Source organism: Humulus lupulus, chromosome X, assembly GCF_963169125.1.
Source record: "Humulus lupulus chromosome X, drHumLupu1.1, whole genome shotgun sequence".
NCBI lineage: Eukaryota > Viridiplantae > Streptophyta > Magnoliopsida > Rosales > Cannabaceae > Humulus > Humulus lupulus.
This window is the reverse complement of record NC_084802.1, coordinates 244791126-244816231: the sequence shown is the minus strand read 5'-3', so window position 1 is coordinate 244816231 and position 25106 is coordinate 244791126. Positions and strand designations below refer to the sequence as shown.

At 44.4% G+C, this 25106-nt stretch overlaps 1 protein-coding gene across 1 annotated transcript in view; it reads left to right on the top strand.

The window, feature by feature from the left end:
* The first annotated feature begins 376 nt into the window (after positions 1–376).
* The window catches only part of LOC133806901 (uncharacterized), a 42156-nt gene continuing 17426 nt past the window's right edge, over positions 377–25106 (top strand). The window contains exons 1-2 of the mRNA XM_062244998.1: positions 377–805; positions 999–1370. Coding sequence (XP_062100982.1) covers positions 377–805; positions 999–1370 — 801 coding nt within the window. The remainder of the gene's footprint in view (positions 806–998; positions 1371–25106) is intronic.

The following is a 25106-nucleotide window of genomic DNA, read 5'->3' as shown; positions in this document are numbered from 1 at the left end:
TCAGGGAACCCTTCATCACCCCACAGGCTGCTGCTCCCCCCGCCCCAAAGGGAAAAAGAAAAAAGAAGGCCACCGAACCCCTCGAGCCCCTCAACGAATCTTCGGATGAGAATGGTACTGATCTCTCGCTCTTAGATGGCTTGACAATTCCCTGTCACTTATTTGACGGGGACAACAATTTTAAGTACGCTCCAAATTTAGATTCAGACTTCTTCATGCCGGAGAGTGAGTGTAAGACTAGTAGAGTATATAATGTAGCGACCAGTAATGATAGCTCGGGTATTTCACTTACAGTTTTCTTTGTTTCTTTTCCTGACATAACATACTCAATTGTTTATACTATCTCACTGTTCGTGTATTTGCTTCTCTTTCAAACATGGACTCCGAGTACATGTTCGACATATACAGTGCCCATGAGGCTCCCAAAGCTCCCTCGAGCAAAAAGAAAACGAGCAAGAGGCATCCCGAGGAAAGCAGTAAAATGCCTCAGGCCAAGAAAGCCTGCACTGCAGGCCCCCTGTCAGACGGACCCTCAGCCAATGCAACACCACCTCCTTCTCCTCTCGAGACGGACCCTCCCCCTGCTCCTGCTGGGTCGACACCGTCTCCACCAGCCCCAACTGACCAGACTCAGCAGGCTGGTCCTGCTTCCACTAGGGGCGACATATCAAGTCGCGCCTTAAGATCGGTCAAAGACAGGGTCGCAAAATTTTTGAAGCATGATCGTTGCCGAGAGGCGATGGCTTCGACTGAGACAATGGACGTCGACCAGATCCTAACCCGCGCATTGAGTGATTTTGCCAGTGTAAGTTATCTTTTTCTGTGGAGACATCCCCCTTTATACTCTACAGTCAGTCTAATCTTTGCTCTGATAGCAGGAAATTCTATCCCTTACTACCGGTTGGCTCCGCTCGGGTGCCGTCATCGAGCAGTCCAGGACTTTGGAGCAATGACACATTGAAGAACTCAAAGCTGCCGAAGCGAAATACACTGAGCAGCTTGAGGCAGTGCTCGAGGAGAAGAATAAACTGGCTGCGGAGCTAAGGGAGAAGCAGACTGCTCTGGATGAAGCCGTCGAGCAAAGAGACCAGTTCAAGGACTCTACCCGCATTAACTACCGCAAGGCTAAAAAGCTCGAGCAGGAGTTGGCTGCGAGTAGACAAGAGACTACAACCTTGGAGGGCCGTATCGAGAAGCTTGAACAGGCCAACGCTAGCAATGTGGAAAGGTACAAGAACGCCATGAGTAAGTGTCTTTATGACTTCTGGAAACACAAGCAAGGGGCTGATTTCAGTTACCTTCCCGATCGCGCAAGGCATGCCAAGATAGCCCACTGCGTTGCTCGTCTGGCAGAAGAGGAGAGGGCAAGGGTACCTGCCTCGGCCGAAATCTCCTTGGCGGCTGGCTTGGACGGGGCAGACAATGAAGCTACAGATGTCATCGACCAGGACACCCCTCAAGATCCTCCAGCCTCGTAGTCTGCAATTTTTTTTTCTTTTAATTTTTCAAGTACACGGGCCATAAGTCGTGATGTAAAGACACTTATTTTCCAGTTGAATATTTATTGCTGCATGGGCAGCTTTTACTTTTAATTGAACAATTACATCCGAGCAGCGACTGCTCGCGGTGTAAAAGGATACACTTTGACATTATAATATATTTTCATTTTATTACAACATCTATTCGCATGACCGAACTTAGCATAGTACTTTGGTTTGATTTAACAAAATACAAAATTTTGAAAAATACTCTAAGTACCCTAGCATGCTTTCACTTATTTTTCTCATGTGTTTACATACCTTTCGATATGATTTTCTTACTAGATTCGTTATATGCCCCCTAAGTAATCGAGGAGCTTTAGGTCCTTGGTCACTTGCCTTGACCAAAACCTGTTTGAACAATACTGCTCGTAGCAAAATAATTAAATTTGTAATACAGCAAAACAACACACGTAATGAGCAAATACTTGTATAAAATACAATAATTGGCAAGAATGACTGGCTACACACAGTCCCTTATATTTCTCATAATAAATGGACAAAACGTGTCTGTACGAGTGATAAAAAAGATCTTACACTTATAAGCAATTAGTCACATAAAATGACCAACCCTTTTTCATAACTTGTAAAAAGTAAAATTAATACAAGCCAATCCTTTAAGAAGGATTGTTTACTGATAGTACTTGTCCAGGTGTTCTCCATTCCAATAGCGAGGAACGAGATTTCTGTTTAAGGGAGCAAGTTTGTAGGTGCCTGGGTGAAGGACTTCTTCGATTTGGTATGACCCTTCCCAATTAGGTCCGAGTACTCCAGTAGCTTGGTCGCGGGTGTTCAGGAAAACTCTTTGAAGTACCAGATCTCTGACACTGAATTTCCTTTCTGAAACTTTAGAATTGAAATACCGAGCAACTTTTTGCTGGTACGCAGCTACTCGGAGTTGGGCTTGCTCACGCTTCTCATCGATCAAGTCTAGGGATTTCATCAGTAGTTGGCTGTTCGAGGCCTGATTGTACGTTATTCTGCGATGCGAAGGCGGATCTAACTCAACAGGCAACATAGCCTCATATCCATAAGCTAAAGAGAATGGAGTATGGCCTGTTGCTGTTCGATGGGAAGTTCTATACGACCAAAGGACTTCAGGCAATTGTTCTGGCCACACCCCCTTAGCTTCTTCTTCAGTGTATCCTTTAGCGTTTTGTTGACTGCTTTGACTTGTCCATTTGCTTGGGGATGAGTGACTGAAGAAAAGCTTTTTATAATGCCATGCCGTCTGCAAAAATCCGTGAAACTAGGTGCCGTTATCCGAGACGATCTTCCTTGGCAATCCATAGCGACAAATGATGTTTTTGATCACAAAATTCAGCACCTTCTTGGTTGTTATGGTTGCGAGTGGCTTGGCTTCGGCCCATTTAGTGAAGTAGTCGACGGCAACCACAACATACTTGACACCGCTCATTCCTGTGGGCAAGGATCCGATTAGATCTATGCACCAAACTGTAAACGGCCATGGACTTTGCATCTGTTTAAGCTCATTGGGGGCTGCTCGTGGGATTTTGTAGAACCTCTGGCACTTGTCGCACCTCCGCACAAAATCCATCGAGTCTTCGTTCATCATGGGCTAGAAGTATCCTTGCCTCAGGATCTTTTTTGACAAGTTTTGCCCCCCAACATGGTCTCCACAAAAGCCTTCGTGTACCTCTTTCATCAATTCTTTGGCCTTCTCTTTCGAAACACATCTGAGGAGTGGCATTGAGTATCCCCTTTGGTACAAGATTCCATCTACCAGGATATACCTAGCAGCCTGTCGCTGAAGGGTCCTGGCTTTGTTTCTGTCCGTTGATAATACGCCTTGTGTCAGATACTCTATATATGGTGTCATCCACGTATCCTCCATTTGGATCACCATAGCGGTCTCCTCTGCTTGGATGTTTGGCATTGATAGCCGCTTAACCGGTACTATATTCAGAGTATCAGCATCCTTCGCACTTGCTAATTTGGCCAAAGCATTAGCATTGGAATTCTGGTTGCGAGGTACTTGCTGGAGGCTGTCTTTGTCAAACTGAGCCAATAGATCTCTTGTTTTGTTTAGATAGGCAACCATATTTAAACCTCACACCTGGTATTCTCCCATGACTTGATTCACCACCAGCTGAGAATCACTATAGATGTCAAGCACTTTTATAATCATGTCCCTGGCTAACCGCAACCCAGCGAGTAATGCTTCATACTCGGCCTCGTTGTTGGAAGCAGTAAAGTCAAACCTAATTGCGCAGTGAAATCGATGCCCTTCTGGCGTTATCAATATCACTCCTGCTCTAGCATGGCACTCGTTAGAAGAACCATCTGTAAATAATTTCCACGAGGGAGCTTGGTTTTGACACTTAGGCTTTCTAGGCTCTTCAATCTGCTTGCTGTCTGTAAGTTCAGTGAACTCTGCAATGAAGTCTGCCAGGGCTTGCCCTTTTATCTCTGCTCGCGACAAATAAGATATATCGAACTGCCCAAGTTTGACCGCCCACTTTAGCAATCTACCCGTAGCCTCTGGTTTTTGTAGGACTTGCCGTAGAGGCTGGTCGGTCAAAACCGTGATTGGGTGAGCTTGAAAGTAAGGCCGCAACTTCCTGGAGGCCAAAATTAGGCAATAGGCTAGCTTCTCGATGGGTGGGTACCGCTGTTCTGCTCCAATTAGCCTTTTGCTCACATAGTAAACGACCTTCTGCACGCCTTCTTCCTCCCTTACTAAAACGGCACTAGCAACATATTCCGTGATGGCCAGGTAGATGAACAAAGTTTCTTTATCGACCAGCTTTGATAGGATGGGTGGTTGCACCATATGAGTTTTTAATGCTTGAAAGGCCTGCTCGCACTCCTCCGTCCACTCAAACTTTTTGTTGCCTCTAAGTAGATTAAAAAATGGAATGCACTTATCTGTTGACTTCGAAATGAATCTACTAAGAGCGGCAATTCTTCTGGTTAAACTTTGAACATCCTTAATCTTTGCTGGCGATTTCATATCGACCAGGGCTTAATTTTCTCAGGATTGGCTTCAATTCCTCTCGAGTTAACTATAAATCCCAAGAACTTCCCTGATCCTACTCCGAAAGAGCATTTAAGGGGATTCAACTTCATCTGATATTTGTTCAAGACATGAAGCATTCCTGCAAATCCTTTACATACCCTTCTACCCTTTTTGACTTAACCAGCATGTCATCAACGTAGACCTCCATGTTTGTGCCGATCAGTTCCTTAAACATGTGGTTGACTAGTCACTGGTAAGTCACACCAACGTTTTTCAAACCGAAGGGCATTACTTTGTAACAGTAAAGCCCTGTATCAGTCCGAAAGCTAGTGTGATCCTCATTAGGGGATGCATACTAATCTGATTATACCCGGAGTAAGCATCCATGAATGAGAGAATCTCATGTCCTGCAGTGGCATCGACCAGCTGGTCGATTCTTGGGAGTGGGAAACAATCTTTGGGGCAGGCTTTATTTAGGTCTGTAAAATCCACACACGTACGCCATTTTCCATTCGGCTTAGGAACTAGCACGGGATTAGAGACCCACGATGGATAAAACACCACCCTGATGAACCCATTCTCCTTCATCTTCTCGACTTCTTCTTTTAAGGCCCTTGATCTATCTTTGTCGAGCAGCCTTATTTTTTGTTGCACTGGTGGAAAACTCTTGTCGATGTTTAGGACATGGCTGATGACTGCAGGGTCTATCCCGACCTTGTCTTTGTGCGATCAGGCAAAGACTTCATGGTTCCTCCTTAAAAACTCCACCAATGCTTGTTTTCTTGTTGTCTCTAAGTTTTTACCGACTTTCACAACCCTGATCAGATTTTCTTCATCGTGTTGGACCTCTTCAAGGTCCTCGATGGGGCCAATTTCTTCCTCAAAATCCCCAAAGCGAGGATCGAAATCCCTATCCTCACTTTGGGCAACGCCCTATTTGGTGACATTATCACCCAAGTGGGCCTGAGCATCAGTTGCCACTTGCAACTCTTTCCCGTGAACATCTCTCGATACACCCTTCTTCGCCTTGGTGATCGAGGCATTGTAGCACTCCCTCGTTTCCCACTGATTTCCCAATACGCAACCTATCCCTGCGTTTGTTGGGAATTTCATGGCGAGGTGCCATATCGAGGTGACGACTCGTAGGTCGACCAGAATTGGTCTCCCAATCATAGCATTGTATGCTGAAGGATAATCAACTACTATAAAAGTAGTGAGTAATGTCCTATTAGCAGGTGCAGTACCTGCTGTATCTGGAAGCCTAATCGACCCTGTTGGGGCGAGCCCTGCACCGAAAAAACCATAAATGGTTTGGTTGCATGGCTCCAGGTCTTTGACGGACAACTTCATTCTCTCCAGCGAAGACTTGTATAGGAGGTTAACCGAACTCCCTGTGTCGACCAACACCCTTTTCATCATCATGTTGGCAATTTGTACGTCTACGACTAGGGGATCGGAGTGTGGGAATCGTACGTGCTGGGCATTGTCATCAGAGAAGGTTATCAATTCCTCCTCTGTATGAGCCTTTTTTGGTGCTCGATCTTCCACACTAATCATCTTGATGTCCTGGTCGTGGGGTAGGGTTCGAACGTATCGTTCCCTTGCCTTCCCACTGTCTCCTATAAGATGTGGGCCTCCGCATATGGTGAATAAAGTGCCTGCCACAAGAGCTGGCTGTAGAGGTGGCGAGCGTTGGCGTGCATGCGCCTGATCGTTGCCACCTTGAGCCTTTCGCTGAGACCCTCCTGCGGCTAGCACATATCTTCTCAAATGTCCCTGCCTGATCAGGAACTCAATCTCATCTTTCAACTGGTTACATTCATTGGTGTCGTGCCCGTAGTCATTGTGAAAATGACAGAACTTTGTCGTATCTCTCTTGGAGATATCTTTCCTTATAGCTGCGGGTCCTTTGTAAGGCACGCTTGAGCTGGTCGCCTAGTAGACTTCAGCTCGGCTTTCGACAAGGGTCGTGTAGTTGGTGAATCTCGGCTCATATCGATTGCCTTTGGGGCATTTACTCTCAGAAGCTGAGGGTTCATTGTTCACTCGTTCCCATTGCCTTTGCCGTTGCCATTGGGCTTTTCTGACCCGTTGGCGGCTTTGGCGGGCTCTTCCTTGGGTCCCTTGTCTTTGGTTGGCGATTTCCCTTCGTTGGCAATCGCGTCTTCAAGCTTGATATATCGATCAGCCCGATCCAAGAACTCTTTGGTACTTCTAACCCCATGCTTTTTGAGGCTACTCCAGAGGGGCGAATGGCGCCTCACCCCAGCAGTTAGGGCCATCATCTTACCTTCATCGCCCGCTGTCTTGGCTCCAGCTGCTGCTCACATGAAGCATTGGACATATTCTTTCAAGGGCTCTCCCTCTTTCTGGCGTATCTCGACCAGCTGGTTGGCCTCTGTGGGGTGTACATGACCCGCGTAGAACTGTCCGTAAAATTCCTTCACGAACATTTCCCAAGATACTATACTAGCAGGAGGGAACTTGAAGAACCACTTCTGAGCGGTGTCAGACAGTGTCGTAGGGAAGATCCGGCAGCGGGCGTCTTCCGACACTTTTTGTATGTCCATTTGTATCTCAAACTTATTAACATGAGATACTGGGTCTCCGTACCCATCGAAGTTTGGCAATGTAGGCATCTTGAACTTACTGGGAGTTTCAAACGAGGCAATCCTCTGTATAAAGGGGGTGCCCCTCCTCCTATCGTACTCGATATGGGACGTTCATCCCCCGACCAGCTGTTGTACCACCTGGTTCAGGGCATCAATATGAGCCTGAACAGCTTCTGGGACTGCTGGGGCCACCGGCGCTGGGGGAGCGTACTCGTCGTGCTTCTCATGGCGGTCATTAACCACGTCCCTAAGATCATCATCTCTATGTCTCTGCTTGCTAGATCCTAGTCGACTAAAGACGTTCGGCTGCCTGGGTTGCCCCCCAGCGTTGTGGCTAGCTGGCCTATTTTCTCTAGGTGGGGGGCTTCTGCCGCCACCTCTCTCTTCATTTCTCTGGTCAGCATTTCCTCTGCCGGAATCAGCTTCATTATAGCCATGGCCATCTTTGAATTGTGGCTGACTATGGCGTGACCGGCTGTTCATGCTATTTCCTCCTCGGGCTGGCATCTCCCAAGCGTCAGGGGGAGGCCTGCGCTGGTCGTTGGGTCCCCATGCATTGTTATGCCGTGGGGGGCCCTTGACCGTAGAGCCTAACTCGATGTTCCTTCTGTTGGCAGAAGGACACTGCCCCCTGCTCGGTAGATTCGGCTCTTCATCCCCTGGGCGTCTAGGGCTACGGGGTGGCTGCCCTGCCCTATTCTACCTCTGGCCCTGGGGATTGCCTCGACCAGCCTGGGATGTAGGCTACTGCTCAGGATCCCTAGGTGGGACACCATCCTGAACCATAGGCGGCTGTTCCGGTCTTTGAGGGCTTGTTGGCTAGAGTGGAGGGCTTGGATTGGGACCTCTTTGAGGTGGTGCGCTTGGTGGCTGATTTGGCTGGGAGGCTGGTACAACTTGACTCCTAGCCAGTTGAATGGCTGCTTCAAGGGCGGCCATGGCATCCCTCTGCCGACGATCCATTTCCTCGTGCCGCTCACTCATCTCTTGGCGCTGGTGTTCTATTTCCCTTTGCTGCAGCGCCATCCTCTCCGCAGCATTCTCTTGATTGGCCCTCAGAATGGCCAACTCATCTTGCAACACTCCTAGCATTGCCCTCGGTATTTCGGAGTCTAGAATCCTCCTCATCAAACTCCAAATGTGGTTCATTCTCAGCCACATTTGGGGAAGGAGGTTGGGATGGTGCAGCGCCAGCAGCCTGTCCAGTCTTCTTGGATGTTTTCGCCATTAGATTTTTTTCACAGTTTTTTGTCAAACTCTCAATGAAAGCATCAGAATGTTGACCCGCGATTTGGCCAACGACACGGAGTCAAATATACGACAATGGATAAAAAGGTAAATAAGAAATATAATCTAATGGAAGAGAAGAAAACACCAAGGATTTATAGTGGTTCGGCCCCAAAGGATGGTAATGACCTACATCCACTTAGTGCTATTATTAGGATTGAATCTCAAAGCAGTGATCAAAGAACTAGGGTTCTTGAGTTTCACAAACATTGGAAGAAAATCAATAAAGCGATGGATAATTGCATTATTGCTCTCTCTTTTTCTCTATCTTAGCAAAAAGATTCAGGAATCAAAAGTCCCTTCCTTGAGCTATTTCATGTATATTTATAGGCTCAAGGAGGGTTACATATGCCAACGTGCCCTATCTTTCCTTAATAATCGCGTATCAAGATAATAATGAAGAAATATTCAATGCAATTATTATAAGATTATAGTTTAAGAAGGAAATAAATCAGGTTATACGACCAGCTTGGTCGTATCTAAAAATTAACCCTGACGAAGCGGTGTGCTTCTGGTCGATAGTCGAGTAGTACTTCTGCCACGTGTCAACTACGTGTGAGAAATCCTTGCCACATCATCTGCACCCATTTTTAGGGTAAACACCCGTCACCTCGCCCTCGTTGTTCCGGGCTGGCCTTGAGGCAGAAAAAGTAAAGGATGTTCGCTGGAGTAGGGACCTCCCATTCATGCTTCAGGAAGAGATACTTCAACCCCGCCAATAGTCGGTATGAGTTCGGGGGAAGTTGAAACGGTGCCAACTTCACGTAGTTGAGGAAGTTGGCGAAGTACTGGTCTAGAGGAAGGAAGGCCCCCGCCTTCAAATGCTCATCGCTCCAGGCCGCGAAGTCGTCCTGCAGAGTCGCGCAGCTCCTTTCCCCTTCATATGGAGGTCAAGCTATGAGGACACTGGTCCCGACCTAAATGTTATGGGACATCATTATCTTGTTGACCCTTCCTTGGGTCATGATCTTGGAGACGATTGTCTCTGCCTTGAAGAAGGCGTTAGGACCAACCACGACCTCCTTCTCCACCATAGGGCCGAACTGAGGAATAGGAGATTCAGAGGCGATCTCCTTTCCCTTATTGATTTGTCAAGATGAGGAGCCGGCTACACTCTTCTTGGGTGCCATTAGACTGCCTAGCGAACAAGAATGACGAGTCACTTACTAGGCGACCTAACATTTTTATAAAGGCAAAGGAAGGAAGCACGAAAGGAAGTAATGCTTTTGAAGCCCGAGCTGAGCTAATCTCAGCCCGTTGCGTGGTGCCACGCGCTACCTACACTACGCGCCTAGGTCTCCCAATAGACCCCTGGCATTCAGGGATCCGTGTGTCAGAAAATCCAGCCACTACTATCCTTGGGGGGCAGTTTATAAAAAAAACCACCCAAGAAAGCGTGTTCCCTAAGAAATCTAATGTTTGAACCATAACCTTTCATCTTCTATGCACCAAATGGGTATTTTTTGAGGTTACCCAAATCTACCCAGAAAACATCCTATATCGTAAGTGTCATATTTTCAGGAAAGGTTCCAAACCTTCTTTATAAATCTAAAGTTGAAACCTATGTGCCAAAAATCAAGAAGACACCCTAATATCGACTACGGTGAAGCATGGTTAATAAAATGTAGAAAGAAATAATAAAAATAATAAATAAATAATAATAGAGCCCATGTGAAGTGATGGGACTTACAATATGATTGTCGATAGAAGAGGTGTATCTCGTAAAGTCAGAAGGACTCACTCCTGAGCAACTGAACAGTTGGGTCTTCGAAAGACTTTGTAACAAAGGGTTTTGGGGTTCTTTCTTTTCTCTAAGAAGAGAGGAGGTTCAAAAACGCAGAAGGTAGAAGATGGAGAAAATTTTCGAATGAAAGATGGTGATTTGTAAGAATTGTCTATCCCTTTTATACGTAAATGGCATAGATCAGCGTGAGTCGCTCGATTTGGTCAGAACCAGATCCAAGGGCTATGTTTCGAAGGGCGAAACGACGGCAAAAAGTTGGCCAGACCATTAATGCAGTCCTCAAAACCCGAACAAACGCCAATCGTCGTGCTCCACGTGTCCAGTACTCGAGTAGTGGGCAAGCCTGGATAATCGCGACGAAAGTTTAAAAGTCCCCACTGTGTAAGTCCGAAGGTGACGTCATAGAACACGAGCAGGGACTTGGGGGGCAAATGTACATCCTAAAATTCAGCACTAGTCTTTTATTTAGCTCGTGTACAGCTGGTGAATAAAGAACTGTAACGGATGATCCATAAGTCCATATTTTCTCTGCAAAGATAGCACGACTCCCCAGAACAATAACACAAGCTGGGGAATGCAAAGCGATAAGCACAAGCTTGTAATGTTTATAAGGCATAGCACCCGTGACACGAGCTCACGATATATTCAGCTCGGGTACGCTAGAGACTTGACGTATCCTTGGATCTTTAGAAACCCAAATACGTTATATAGACGTGCATGGTCAGACATAGCATGTCCATGGATCCCTAAAAACCCGGACACGTAAGATAATCGTGCATAGTCAGGTATGACATGTCCGATTATCTTTGAGGATCCATGATCAGTTTTACCTAATGTTCAGACCATACCTAAGGATAAATTGTAATATTTATAATTAGTGTGTTACAGATAACACTGAGGGTTATGTCACGTGATGACCCCTAGGCCTAACCAAGGATTTTCTCTATAAATACTAAGATCTTGGACAAGGGAGGGGGAGTAGTAGTTTCTGTAATACAAAAACTCTGTCAAAATTTAGAGAGAGAAACAATAATAATATAGACTCATGGACTAGGTGGATTTTAACCACTGAACCATGTAAAAAAGACGAGTGTTCTTGAGAGTTCTTTTTTGGCACTCTTGAGTATTATTTTTCTTATTGCGGTTTATCATTAAGCACTAATTCATTCCAGTTATTTTCATAATTCACTGTTGGCGAAAAACCGCGTCAACAAATGCCCTTAATGAACATTTAATACAACATTCCTCATTATTTGGGAAGTAAACTGCTAATTAATTACTTAGGATGCACTAACAAAGACCATTGGCCTAGTGGAATTGCACGGGGGCCATTTGCAGAAAGCTGCCACCAACCTTATGGAGAACATGTATCTGACCTTGTTAGGATATGCGCACGTTCGCCCATGTTAGGAAACATTGTGGGAAATATCGATTATCGAGGGTACGATCTCAACCCTACCAATTGGGGCTCACCAAAATTTGTCAGATGATCTAGTGGGCCACAGTTGTGGCAACTAACACCTAACAGCTACTCCAGGTTCGAGGACAAGAATCCTTGTAACGCCCTCCTAATCTAGGACCGTTACACTATGTACTTAAAATTGTGTTAGACCTGCTAATCAGGTCATTTGGCTTAAATTATGTATCTAAGGTTAGTGACAAGGGTTAGGGTTAAAATTTTTGGGCAAGGAACCATTGAATTTTATTCCAAAAGTGTTATACAACATGGGATCCCAAAATATTACAACACAACTGTTAAAAAGGGAAAATACATATCAAAACTTACATTAGCCGACCTAAGCGGCAAAACAGGGCTATAACCCTAGTTCCTCCAAAATAACCCCGGCCGTGATGGTCGAGCAGCCGCATATGTACACACTGCCACCGTAGCTCTCCAACTCATGGCTGGTCCAGCTTTCCCTTTCCCTTACCTGTACCACAAAGCACCCGTGAGCTGAGGCTCGGCAAGAAAACAGAACGTATAACAACAGAGAATATAACTTTAAATAACCATTCAACAATAATCAACAATATTAATTCATAGCGAATGTCATTTAGTTCAAACACACGATCATTGGATCGACCTGGGGCCGTTGCCCTATTCGGTTGGCTTTTAAGCCAACCCTCGGGCCTATGCCCTAGCTACATGACCATAGAGTCACCTGGGGCCTCACCCTTAGCTCTGTCTCACTAGCCATAGAGCTAGCCCAACCCCAGTGGTTCATCTTCGACCTCAGAGTCGATCAACGTAATAGTACGTTGCTAGTTTAGGCCAATGCCTCTCGACCCGCGCACAACGCGCTATTGCCGTCCTTGACTTATAAGTCAATCCCCGATCCAGGATTACATACCTTACTTATAAGAAATAGATGTGGATAGGCACATCTAAAAAATTAATCACATATTCATGCTAATCATACAATCCCATTGAATAACCTTTTTCATAATACTAAGCACATTCATATAACGGGGTCACATGCCCTAACCATAGAATTCACATGACGAATATAAGAACTTAGGCATCTAAAAACAAGCATTTAAAACAATAACCTAACATAACCAATATTAGGGCCCACGCCCTAATTACATTGATATACAATAGACGGGCCAAGCCCTAATCACATACAACACGTTCTGGGTTCAGTTTTCTTACCTTAGGTCAAAGCAAGAGTAAATAAGAACGACCCTCGAGCACGATCCCGGTTCTGAACCCTTAGTGATACCCCAAGTCACAACCATAAAATAGGATTCTATTAATATCAAGTGATCAAAGGCTTTTGGACCATGTCCTAGCCTCCGAGACCTCATGTTCCACCAAACCGGGTAGTCGAAACAATCCCGAGCCCCTAAGGTTGAGTTCCCTGCTCAAAACCTTCTAGGGGTCCAAAAATCCCTTAAGAGTCGCGGCCCTATGCCCCTATGCCGCAGCCCGCCTCCAACCACAGGCCCAGCCTCCCCAACTAGTAGACATGCGCCGCGGCCCAACCATAGTGGTGCCGCGCCCCGCCCTCACTCTTTGGCTTCCATCTGTTCTAGAGGGCCACAGCATACCAAGAACAGAGCCGCGGCCCGACCCCTTCAAACCTAGAAAACCTCCATTTTCAGCTGCCAAAACCCAACCAATTTAACCCAAAATCATCCCAACAACACAACTAAATCATCACAAACACTCTAATATGTTCCCAGTAGCAAAACCCAACAGAAAGTTAGCTTAAATCCTCATCAAAACTCCAATTCAATCCTTTAGTTAAGAGATTCAAAAACTCCTCAAGAAACCATAGATTCTACATAAATTAAACCATTAAATGAAGTTCAGATGTTTACCTCAGTTGAAGAAGAAGACCTTCTATCCTCAAGAAATCTGAAACCTAATCCCAAGCTTCAATTCTATGGCTTCTAGTCACTAAATCCCCTTAATTTCAATGGTTAACTTGAAGGAAAGCCTTGAGAATAACTTGAGAAACAAAGAGTGAGTTTAGAGAGAGTGTGTCGGTTTTGATGGTAGCTCCTAGTATATCTGTTGTTTTGTCTTTAATTAATTATGCTTATCTAACTTAAGCTATTCTCAAGGCTCAGGGTACCAAAAACGTCCCTGAGGGCAAAATGGTAAATTTCCCCCAACATTCCCTCCTAAACTTCCTAACTTCAAATATATCTCAAAATATTTAGTTTCATAACCCGATAGCCAATTAAATATCTAATACCCAAAATACCCCTTGACTCGCCCCGAATCGGGTATTGGATCCCGTTGTAACTTTCCTGCTAACTTGCTCCCTAGGATCGCCTCGTGCTGAGTAACCCAAATAAACCCACATAATAATGTGGTCTCTCACATATATCACATATGTGCACATAAATACACATTTATGCCTGCAATGGGCCAAATGACCAAATTGCCCTTCCGATAAGAAACGGGCCCACATGCATATTTAATATCCCCAAATATGCATATCTAGTCATATTATCACATAATTCACACATTAACAATTAATATAGCAATTAAACACGTAATTTCATATATTTCCATCACGACCCCCTAATCAAGGCCCTAAGCCTTATTAGGTAATTTTAGGACATTACAATCCTAGACTTGGGAGGTGGGCGAATGAACAGAGCGAGGACCATTTGAATGGTCTTCGGGGCGTGACCTCACTTGGAGACATCCACACCTTAGAGATGGGTCACAGGACGTGGCCTCGCCTTGAGACATTCGTGCCTCGAGGACAGACCTCGGGCTTGGCCTCACTTGGAGACATCCACGTCTGGCCAGATCATAGTACAAAACCTTACTGGCGTTCGAGGAGCTTAATTACTCCTCTAATGATTGCCACATGTCCTCTGGTTGAAAACATGGACAACATTTGCCCCCCAAGTCTTCACTTGTCTTCAGACAGTGGAGACTTAGATTGAGAGGAGTTTTTTGAACGTCACTCTTGGATAAGGTAGTGCCACGTGTCAACTCCCTATGTTGGGCCCATCAATCTGTGCCATTAAAGAGGAGTCCACTCCACTACCCAAAGCGTCTAATCAATACCCGAGGTGTCATTTCACTCCATATCCAAGGCGTCATTTTCCCATTCTAATGATCACGATCCATGTCTCTTGGGTTTTTACCGTTGGATTGCTCTCGAGTGCCTATGTCGTAGGTAATCAATGGTAGGGGTGGAGTTGCTTCCACCACAAGCTATTTGAGTATAAAACTTCAAGAATCACCTACCAAGAATTAACATTTAGCATTCGAAATCCAAAACCTCAGAACCTTCAAACCCTCTCTTCCCCTTCACTTCCTTGTTTCCTAGATTTCCCCATTTTTCGAGTTTTCGATACTCTGGACAACTGGTGAGAATCATCATACTTCTGGTCAGATGGCAAATAGTTTTTCAAAGTCTGGACTCACTTCAAGACTTACAAGCGTTTCATTTTGAGTAAGTTTTACTTCTGTCTCCTGTTTGACTTTGAGCATACTTTTTAATTCTGTTGAGGGTTTTAGGTGCATGCTTGAGATTTTGAATTTTTCGCACTTTAGAGGTCATTTTGACATATTTTAAACCTTTTTCAGGCATTCTCAGACACATTTTGACGTTAGAAATGGTTGAAATGGACCCTTACACTCCGCATGTGACCTTTTGCATTTCTGTACATTTGACCGAAATCTGGAAAATTTCCAAAGCTCGACGATGTTCATAATTTCCGGTGGTGCTCTATGGCAACCATCCTTCAGTCCTGAAGACTTTCAAGACCCTTAGAAACTCTCATTCTTATCTTCTCGAATAGTAGTATTAGGGGTTCACGTCCTTGGCCTATCTTCTTTGGGTCATGATGCTAACTTCTTGGTTTCTTGTTTTAGATTTTCGAGGAGCTTCAACAACTACACCAGCAGGCGTTCTACGCGTTCGACTCAGAGATACTGGAGATGGCCCAAGAGGCAGGAAGACTTCCCAAGAAGAAAAGACAGGTGAAGAGTAGTCAGGCTTTCGTGGCAAGGGAAGATAACCCCCCGACACGGCCTCTCGAAGGAAGAGGCGAACTTGGGCCCCTTGTCGTCGGACAAAACATATAATGTTGTGGCTTTTGAGGCATAGATGACCCCCAGCAAGCTTAGACATCGAGGAGCTTTGGAGAGGATTACAACCCACCATGGGGTGGACACCACTGCCATGTGGGTGCGCCTGTCTTGGGAGGATGAGAGAGAACATGAGAGCGTCCACGACCTCGGGGCCTAGAGCGTGTCTCATATCCAAGCTGATGCAACTTTGCCATTGCGCTAGCACTATGTCTACTTTTTGAAGTTCGTCGGCATAGCTCCTGTAACGTCCCAAATTATCTAATAAGGCTTAGGGCCTTGATTCGGGGCCAGGATGGCAATTTATGGAATTATACGTTTATGTGAGATATATTTGTGTGTAATTATGTGATTATATGAGTTATATGATAATATGACTAGATATGCATGTTTAGGTGCATTAAATATGCATGTGGGTTTGTTTCTTATTAGAAGGGAAATTTTCGTAATTTGGCCCATTATGGGCATAATTGTATATATGTGCATATATGTGAGAGACCACATTATTATGTGGGTTTATTTGGGTTACTCGACATGAGACGATCTTAGGGAGCAAGTTAGCGGGAAAGTCACAATGAGACCCAAATCCCGACTCGGGATGAGTCAAGGGGTATTTTGGGTAACTGGTACATTACCGGGTTATCGGGCAACGGGAATAAATATTCGAGGATATATTTGGAGTTAGTGAGATTAGGAGGGAATATTAGGGATTTTGACCATTTTTCCCTTAAGGATGTTTTTGGTACCACGAGCCTCGGGATTAGCTTAAGGTTACTTGAACCTTAAGTAAACCACACAAAAGGAAAAAACACAAAACACTCAGCTCTCTCTTGCTCTCCCAACCGACTCTCTTTCTCTATCTCTCAACTTTGGTGTGAAATTCTTGAAAAAACTAAGGAATTGAAGGCTTGGGTTAGGATTTGGATTTGTTGCAGCTATGAGATCATTAAACATAGCTGACGCTATCGCTAGGGGCTTGGAACCGGGATTGTGCTCGAGGGTCATTCTTATTATACTATGCACTCAGACTTGAGGGCTCGGGCCCAATATGTGATGTATGTGTTTAGGACTCGGGCCCTTGAGAATGAACTTGATTGAGTTATGTTTGTGCTTGTTGATTAAACATACTTGAATACTCCGTTTCTAACTGTGTTATATGATTGTTCGCATGGTTTGCGTAGTTAGGCATTGACCCTGTTAAGGAACATGGTTATTACTATGTTTGCATTTAATTGATGGTGTTATATAATTAATATGTATGCATACTTGTATTTTTTGAAGTATGCTTATCTATATTTGAATACTTGGCTCAGGGCTTGACTTATTAGTCAAGGGCGGCAATAGCTCGCTGTGCGCTGGTCGAAAGGCTTAGGCCCAATCAGGAATGTACTATTACGTTGGCCGACCCTATGGTCGTTGGAAAAAAAAGCACTTGGCTAGCTCTATGGCTAGTTACTCAGAGCTAAGGGCAAGGGCCCTAGGTGACTCTGTGGTCACATAGTTAGGGCATAGGGCCCTGGGTTGACTCTATGGTCAACTATCTAGAGTAGCGGGCCCCAGAATGTTCCAATGATCATTTATTTGTAATTGGATGCGTGCATGAGTAGGTTATTACTGCTGGGCATGCTAGATAAGTATTTGGAATCTGTATTTACTGGTTATGCACATGTTTAAGTTTTCTTGTTGAGCCTTGGCTCACGGGTGTTATGTGGTGCAGGTAAGGGAAAAGGAAAGCTTGACCAGCCATGAGTTGGAGAGCTTCGGTGGCGGCGTGTACATATGTGGCTGCTCGTCCACCACGACCGAGTATGTCTCAGAGGAACTAGGGTCGTATCCCTCTTTTTGCCTCTTAGGTCGGCTGATTGTACTTTTGACTTGTATATACCCTTTAAACATTTGTTTGTAATATTTTGGGATCCCATGTATGTATTAAACTTTTAAATGAAAAGTTAATAGTTCCCTTGACCAAAATTTTTAACCCTAACCCTTGACATCAATCTTAGTTACACGTTTATGACCAAATGACTTGATTAGCAAGTCTGACACTATTTAAAGTACATAGTGTACAGTCATGGATTAGGAGGACGTTACAACTTGGTATCAGAACTGCCAAGGTTTAAGGGTTCCTAACAACTGGCTAGGCATGTACACTCGCCACTAAAGACAAGCTCGACTCAGGGTTCGGTAACTATTTATGTGGTTACGTATTTATTTGCTTAAATAGGATATACATGCCCTATCTACATGCCTTATTAGGGAGCATGAGATATTATGATAGGGTCTGGCCCTTGACTGTTGCATGAATGATAGAGAACATGCTTATTAACATTGTTATTGCTTGCGATGCAAAGGAACTACTTATTAGCATTATTATAGGGACATGAAGGTCAGGACACGCTTATTAGCGTCGTTATTTGCATATAGGCTAGGAAATGCTTATACTGTTAATACTAGAAGGGATTAAAGAACATGCTTATTAGCATTGCTATACATGTGTAAATGTTTGAACATACTTAGTTGTATCGTTAATTGCTTATGAATGCCAGAAATGCTTATTAGCATTGTTATGTGCTGATGAATATCAGGAAGTGCTTATTAGCACCATGATTGAATGTATTATATGTTGGCATGCTTATTAGCATCACATTTGTTTGCATGTTTGATCTTGGACCATCAGGTAGCAAGAGGTATATTTATTACTTACCTAACAGCCGATTTGATCACTGAGAGTGGGATATGTATCAGTATGCTTCCTCAAAGGTCAGAGAGGTTGGTTGGCCATGAGATACAGGCTAGGGAAGAGAATGACTAGGGTCAGGCCCTACCGCTAACTCCAGAGAACTGGCAGTAGTTGCTTCCTGATATGCAAGCCAGGTTACAGAGGTAGGAAGATGAGATCCGCCTCTTGAGACAACATCAGGTTCCAACAGGGAACCTACCACCCGTAGTACCCTCAGTGACACAGCTAGGGGTACCAGTGATAGTACAACCCCAGGCATGGGGAGATAGATGGGAACCCCTATATGAGAGGTTCAGGAAACAACACCCTCCAATTTTTGAAGGCAGCTCAAACCCACTACAGGCTGAACAGCAGATGACCATGATAACCACCATCCTGGATTTCATGAGGGTAGGTGGTAATGAAAGAGTGGCCTGTGACGCTTACATGTTTCGAGAGGATGCCCGAATATGGGGGAGGTAGTATCCCAGACTAGGGCAGTAAATAATATCTAATGGGAAGAATTTAGAACTCTATTTAATGAGAAATACTACAATGATGCAGTTAAAGACACGAAGGCTGAGGAGTTCAGTAAGTTACTTCAGGGTAACATGACAGTGATTGATTATGCCCTAAAGTTTGACAGATTGGCAAAGTTTTCTGGGGATCTGGTGCCCACTGATGGGACCATAAGAGAGAGGTTTCTCTAGGGGCTACAACCTATGATAGCCCAGGATGTTCGTATTACTACTGTGTCAGGATTGACTACCTATGCAAAGGCTGTGGAGAAGGCGCTTACAGCTGAGAGCGCAGAGAACAAGATCTGGCGTTAGAATGCGGCCATAAGGGATTCTAGGAGGCCGAGACCTCCATTTGTAGGCTTTGGTAGGGGTGGAGGCCCTAGTGACCAAAAGATAAGACTTCAGATACAGTTTCAGCGCCAAGGCCAGACAGGAGGCCACGGGGCATACAGATAAGTCGCGCAAGGTGGCAGTGAGACCTGGAAAGCGTTCCTAGAGTGTACTCAGTGCAGGGGGCGCCATATTGGGGAATGTCAGGCGAGGGCATGCTTCATCTGTGGGAGTGTGGGACACTGGAAGAAGGATTGCCCGAAAGCCAGAACGAAAGAGCCCAAGAAGGTGGACAGCCTGATGCTAGCTTGGGTGTTCACCTTGACCTAGGAAGTGGCTGAGGCTAGTCCCTTGGTGGTTACAGGTGAGCTCTTTAGTGTTGGGGCCCTTTATACTATTTTGATTGACTCGTGTGCTACACACTCTTTTGTTGCTAGTAGGATTATAGATGGATTATGTAGACCATGTGACTTTTATCTTGTGGGGTTTGGTACTATGCTGACTACTGGGGAGTTAGTGGTTTCCATGAGATGGGTTAGATCACTACCAGTGATAGTGGATGGCAGGTTGTTGTCAGTTGACTTGGTAGAATTGGTTATGACTGACTTTGATATAATTATGGGTATGGATTGGCTAGAGAAGTATGGGGCAATGATAGATTGCAAGAAGAAGATGGTGGCCTTTGAGCCTAAGGGTGAGGACCCCTTTGTATTCGTTGGTACTGTGCATGAACCTCGTATACCTATGATATCTGTACTTAGAGCTAGAGACCTATTGCAGGGGGGATGCATGGGGTTCTTAGCTAGTGTGGTGAATACCACTCAGGTCATGCCAATGGGACCAGGACACACTAGATTAGCCTGTGAGTTTCTAGATGTGTTTCTGGAGGATCTGCCAGGGTTACCTCCACACAGGGAGATAGAGTTTGTGATCGAATTGGCACCAGGGACAGAGCCAATGTCTAGGGCACCTTATAGGATGGCTTCAGCAGAGCTGAAGGAACTGAAGGTTCAATTACAAGAGTTGCTAGACTTGAGTTTTATCAGGCCCAATTTCTCGCCAAGGGCACACCAATTCTCTTTGTGAAAAAGAAAGATAGTTCTCTAAAGATGTGCATCGACTATAGAGAACTGAACAAGTTGACTATCAAGAACAGGTACCCTCTGCCAAGGATTGATGATTTGTTTGAATAGTTATAGGGTAGGACGTATTCTCCAAGATAGATCTTCGATCTGGTTATCACTAGTTGAGGATGAGGGAAGAGGATATACTAAAGACAACTTTTCGTACCAGGTACGGGCATTATGAGATTTTGGTGATGTCATTTGGACTGACTAATGCCCCAACAACATTTATGGATCTGATGAACATGGTGTTCAAATATAACTTGTATCGGTTTGTGATCGTCTTTATCAAAGATATACTGGTATACTCTTAGTCAAAGAAAACACAAGCAACACCTCAAATTGGTACTATAGAGGCTGAGGGAGCACAGGCTGTATGCGAAATTCAAGAAGTGTGAGTTCTGGTTGCCTCAGGTGACTTTCTTAGGTCACATAGTTAGCAAGGATTGAATTATGGTGGATCCAATGAAGATTGAGGCGGTTAGAGGTTGGCCAAAGCCGAATAACACTTCAGAGATCAAAAGTTTCTTGGGATTGGAAGGTTATTACAGATGCTTTGTGGAGGGGTATTCCAAGATTGCGTCACCACTGACAGAGTTGACACGCAAGAATCAGAGGTTCATATGGTCAGACAAGTGTGAAGACAACTTCCAGAAACTAAAGAAGAGTTTGATCACCGCTCCGGTTCTGAGTCTTCCTATAGATCAGGACAAGTTTGTGGTTTATTGTTATGCATCGAGGCAAGGCCTAGGTTGTGTCCTTATGCATACAGAGAAGGTGATAGCCTATGCATCATGTTAGCTGAAGGAGTATGAGCAGAGGTACCCCACACATGATTTAGTACTTGCAGCAGTAGTTTTTGCATTGAAGGTGTGGCACCACTACTTATATGGTGAGAAGTGTGAAATATACACAGATCACAAGAGTTTAAAATACTTATTCACCCAGAAGGATTTGAACATGAGGTAGAGATGTTGGTTAAAGCTGGTAAAAGATTATGATTGTGAGATCCTCTATCACCTGAGGAAAGCCAACATGCTAGGAGATGCCTTAAGCTGGAGGGTCCAAGAGTGTTGTATAGTGCCAGGCAAATATCCAGGGAGTTGGCTGACGATATGACTAGAGCAGGTATTGAGCTAGTGGTGGGCTAGTTAGCCAACATTACCCTTCAGTCTACTCTTTTGGAGAGGATTAGGGAGAAGTAGTTGAGTGATCCACAGTTGGGGAAGATCAGAGGGGACATCCTAGCTGAAGTAGCTAAGGACTACACAATGAGAGGCATAGGCTTATTAAGATACAAGGATCAAATCTGCGTTCCGATGGACATTGAGATCAGACGGGAGATTCTGGATAAATCTCATACTACCCCTTATTCTCTACATCCAGGCACTGCAAAGATGTACCAGGATCTAAAAGTTTTATATTGGTGTCCTGGGATGAAGAGGGATGTGACTGAGTACGTGGCAAGGTACCTGACCTATTAGCAGGTCAAGGCAGAGCATCAGAGACCAGCAGGGCTGTTGTAGTCTCTGGATATCCCAGAGTGGAAGTGGGAGGACATCGCAATGGATTTCGTGGTAGGATTGCCCAGGACAGTGGGCCAGCACGATTCAATCTTGTTCATCATGGATCGGAATACGAAATTAGCTCACTTTGTACCAGTGAGGATGAAGTACATGGTTGACCAGTATGCAGATCTCTACGTGAGAGAGATAATTCGCCTTCATGGGACTCCGAGGTCTCTCATATTTGATAGGGACTCTATCTTTACTTCCAAGTTTTGGGGAAGTTTGCAGAGGGCGATGGTTACACAGCTGAAGTTCAGCACAACTTATCATCCTAAGATCAACGGTCAGTCTGAGAGGACCCAGATGTTGGAGGACATGCTGAGAGCATGTGTATTGGACTTTGAGGGGTCCTGGAGTAAATATTTGCCTCTGATAGAGTTTTTGTATAATAACAGCTACTGGTTGACTAATTGATTGGCACTTTATGAGATGTTGTACGGTAGGAAGTGCAGATCACCTAAAGCTCAGATGCTCAGAAGTCCATTGAGGCTATTAAAAATATTAGAGCTCAGATGCTCTCATCTCAGAGTAGACAGAAGAGTTATTCAGACCCAAAGCAGAGGAACGTGGAGTTCCAAGTGGGAGACTATGTCTTCCTTAAGGTTTCACCACTGAGTGGGGTGAAGAGATTTGGGAAGAAGGGCAAGCTGAGCCCTAGGTTTGTTGGACCATTTGAGATCCTAGAGAGGATTGGTCAGATAGCCTATAGGTTGGCCTTACCCCCTGCACTGTCTAGTGTGCACAACATATTTCATATTTCCATGCTGAGAAAGTATGTATTAGATGGGACTCATGTGTTGAGTTACGAGGATCTAGAACTGGAGACAGATTTGTCCTATGAGGAGCAGCCAGTTCAGATTTTAGACAGGAAGGACAGGGTCTTGAGGAACAAGACTATACCTTTAGTTAAGGTATTATGGAGGAACGTCAAAGTCGAGGAAGCAACCTGGGAACTGGAGGATGAAATTTTTGTAAGGAGAGGATAGTTGTAACGTCCCAAATTACCCAATAAGGCTTAGGGCCTCGATTAGGGGACCAGGATGACAATTTATGGAATTATATGTTTATGAAAGATATATTTGTGTGTAATTATGTGATTATGTGAGTTATATGATAATAAGACTAGATATGCATGTTTAGGTGTATTAAATATGCATGAGGGCCAATTTCTTATTAGAAGGGAAATTTTTGTAATTTGGCTCGTTATGGGCATAATTGTATGTATGTGCATATATGTGATATATGTGAGGGGCCACATTATTATGTGGGTTTATTTGGGTTACTCGACACGAGACGATCCTAGGGATCAAGTTAGCGGGGAAAATCATAATGGGACCCAATACCCGACTCAGGGTGAGTCAAGGGGTATTTTGGGTAACTGGTACATTATCGGGTTATCGGGCAACATAAATAAATATTCGAGGATATATTTGGAGTTAGTGAGATTAGGAGGAAATATCGAGGATTTTGACCATTTTTCCCTTGGGGACGTTTTTGGTACCCCGAGCCTCGGGATTAGCCTAAGGTTACTTGAACCTTAAATAAACCACACAAAAGGAAAAAAACACAAAACACTCAGCTCTCTCTTGCTCTCCCAACCGACTCTCTCTCTCTCAACTTTGGTGTGAAATTCTTGAGAAAACTAAGGGAATTGAAGGCTTGGGTTAGGATTTGGATTTGTTGTAGCTAGAAGTTCATTAAACACAACTAAGGCTATCACTAGGGGCTCGGAACCAGGATCGTGCTCGAGGGTCGTTCTTATTATACTTTTCACTCAGACCTGAGGTAAGAAAATTTCACCCAATACGTGATATATGTGATTAGGGCTCGGGCCCATGAGAATGAATGTGATTGAGTTATGTTTGTGATTGTTGATTAAAATTACTTGAATACTCAGTTTCTGGCTAAGTGTTATATAATTGTTCGCATGGTTTGCGTAGTTAGGGGTTGGCTGTGTTAAGGAACATGGTTATTACTATGTTTGCATTTAATTGATGGTGTTATATAATTAATATGTATGCATACTTGTATTGTCTGAAGTATGCTCATCTGTATCTGAATACCTGGCTCAGGGCTTGACTTATTAGTCAAGGGCAGCAATAGTGCGCTGCGCGCTGGTCGAAAGGCTTAGGCTCAATCAGGAACATATTATTACATTGGTGACCCTATAGTCATTGGAAAACAAAGCGCTTGGCTTTACTCAGAGCTAAGGGCAAGGGCCCCAGGTGACTCTATGATCACATAGCTAGGGCATAGGGCCCCGAGTTGACTCTATGGTCAACTATCCAGAGCAGCGGGCCCGAGAATGATCCAATGATCATTTATTTGTAATTGTATGCATACATGAGTAAGTTATTACTGTTGGGCATGCTAGATACGTATTTGGAATCTGTATTTACTGTTTATGCACATGTTTAACTTTTCTTCTTGAGCCTTGGCTCACAGGTGCTATGTGGTGCAGGTAAGGGAAAAGGAAAGCTTGACCAGCCATGAGTTGGAGAGCCTCGGTGGCGATGTGTACATATGCTCATCCACCACGACCGAGTATATATCAGTGGAACTTGGTTCGTATCCCTCAATTTGCTACTTAGGTCTGTTGATTGTACTTTTGACTTGTATATACCCTTTTAAACATCTGTTTGTAATATTTTGGGTTCCCATGTATGTATTAAACTTTTAAATGAAAAGTCAACAATTCCTTTGACCAAAATTTTTAACCCTAACCCTTGACATTAACCATAATTACACGTTTATGACCAAATGACTTGATTAGCAAGTCTGACACTATTTAAAGTACATAGTGTGACAGTCATGGATTAGGAGGACATTACAGCTCCATTCCTGCTATCCCCGAATGGATATCGGGTGCTGGGCGGGCTGTATGTTTTGTACAAGAGGCAGAACTGGCCCACTCCATCCCCAACTGAGATATTATATGTCTATAGCTTCCGACCATGCTCGAAGAAGGATGAGCAGGACAAGTACAATATTTTGATGAAGCATACGTACCTAGGGATGAAGTACAAGGCCCTAAGCAGCAATGAGAACCACGTGAGGGACTACAAGGACCACTTATTCTTGGCAAGTGGCTTCCCCACGCAGACCAACCTGAATCTTCTC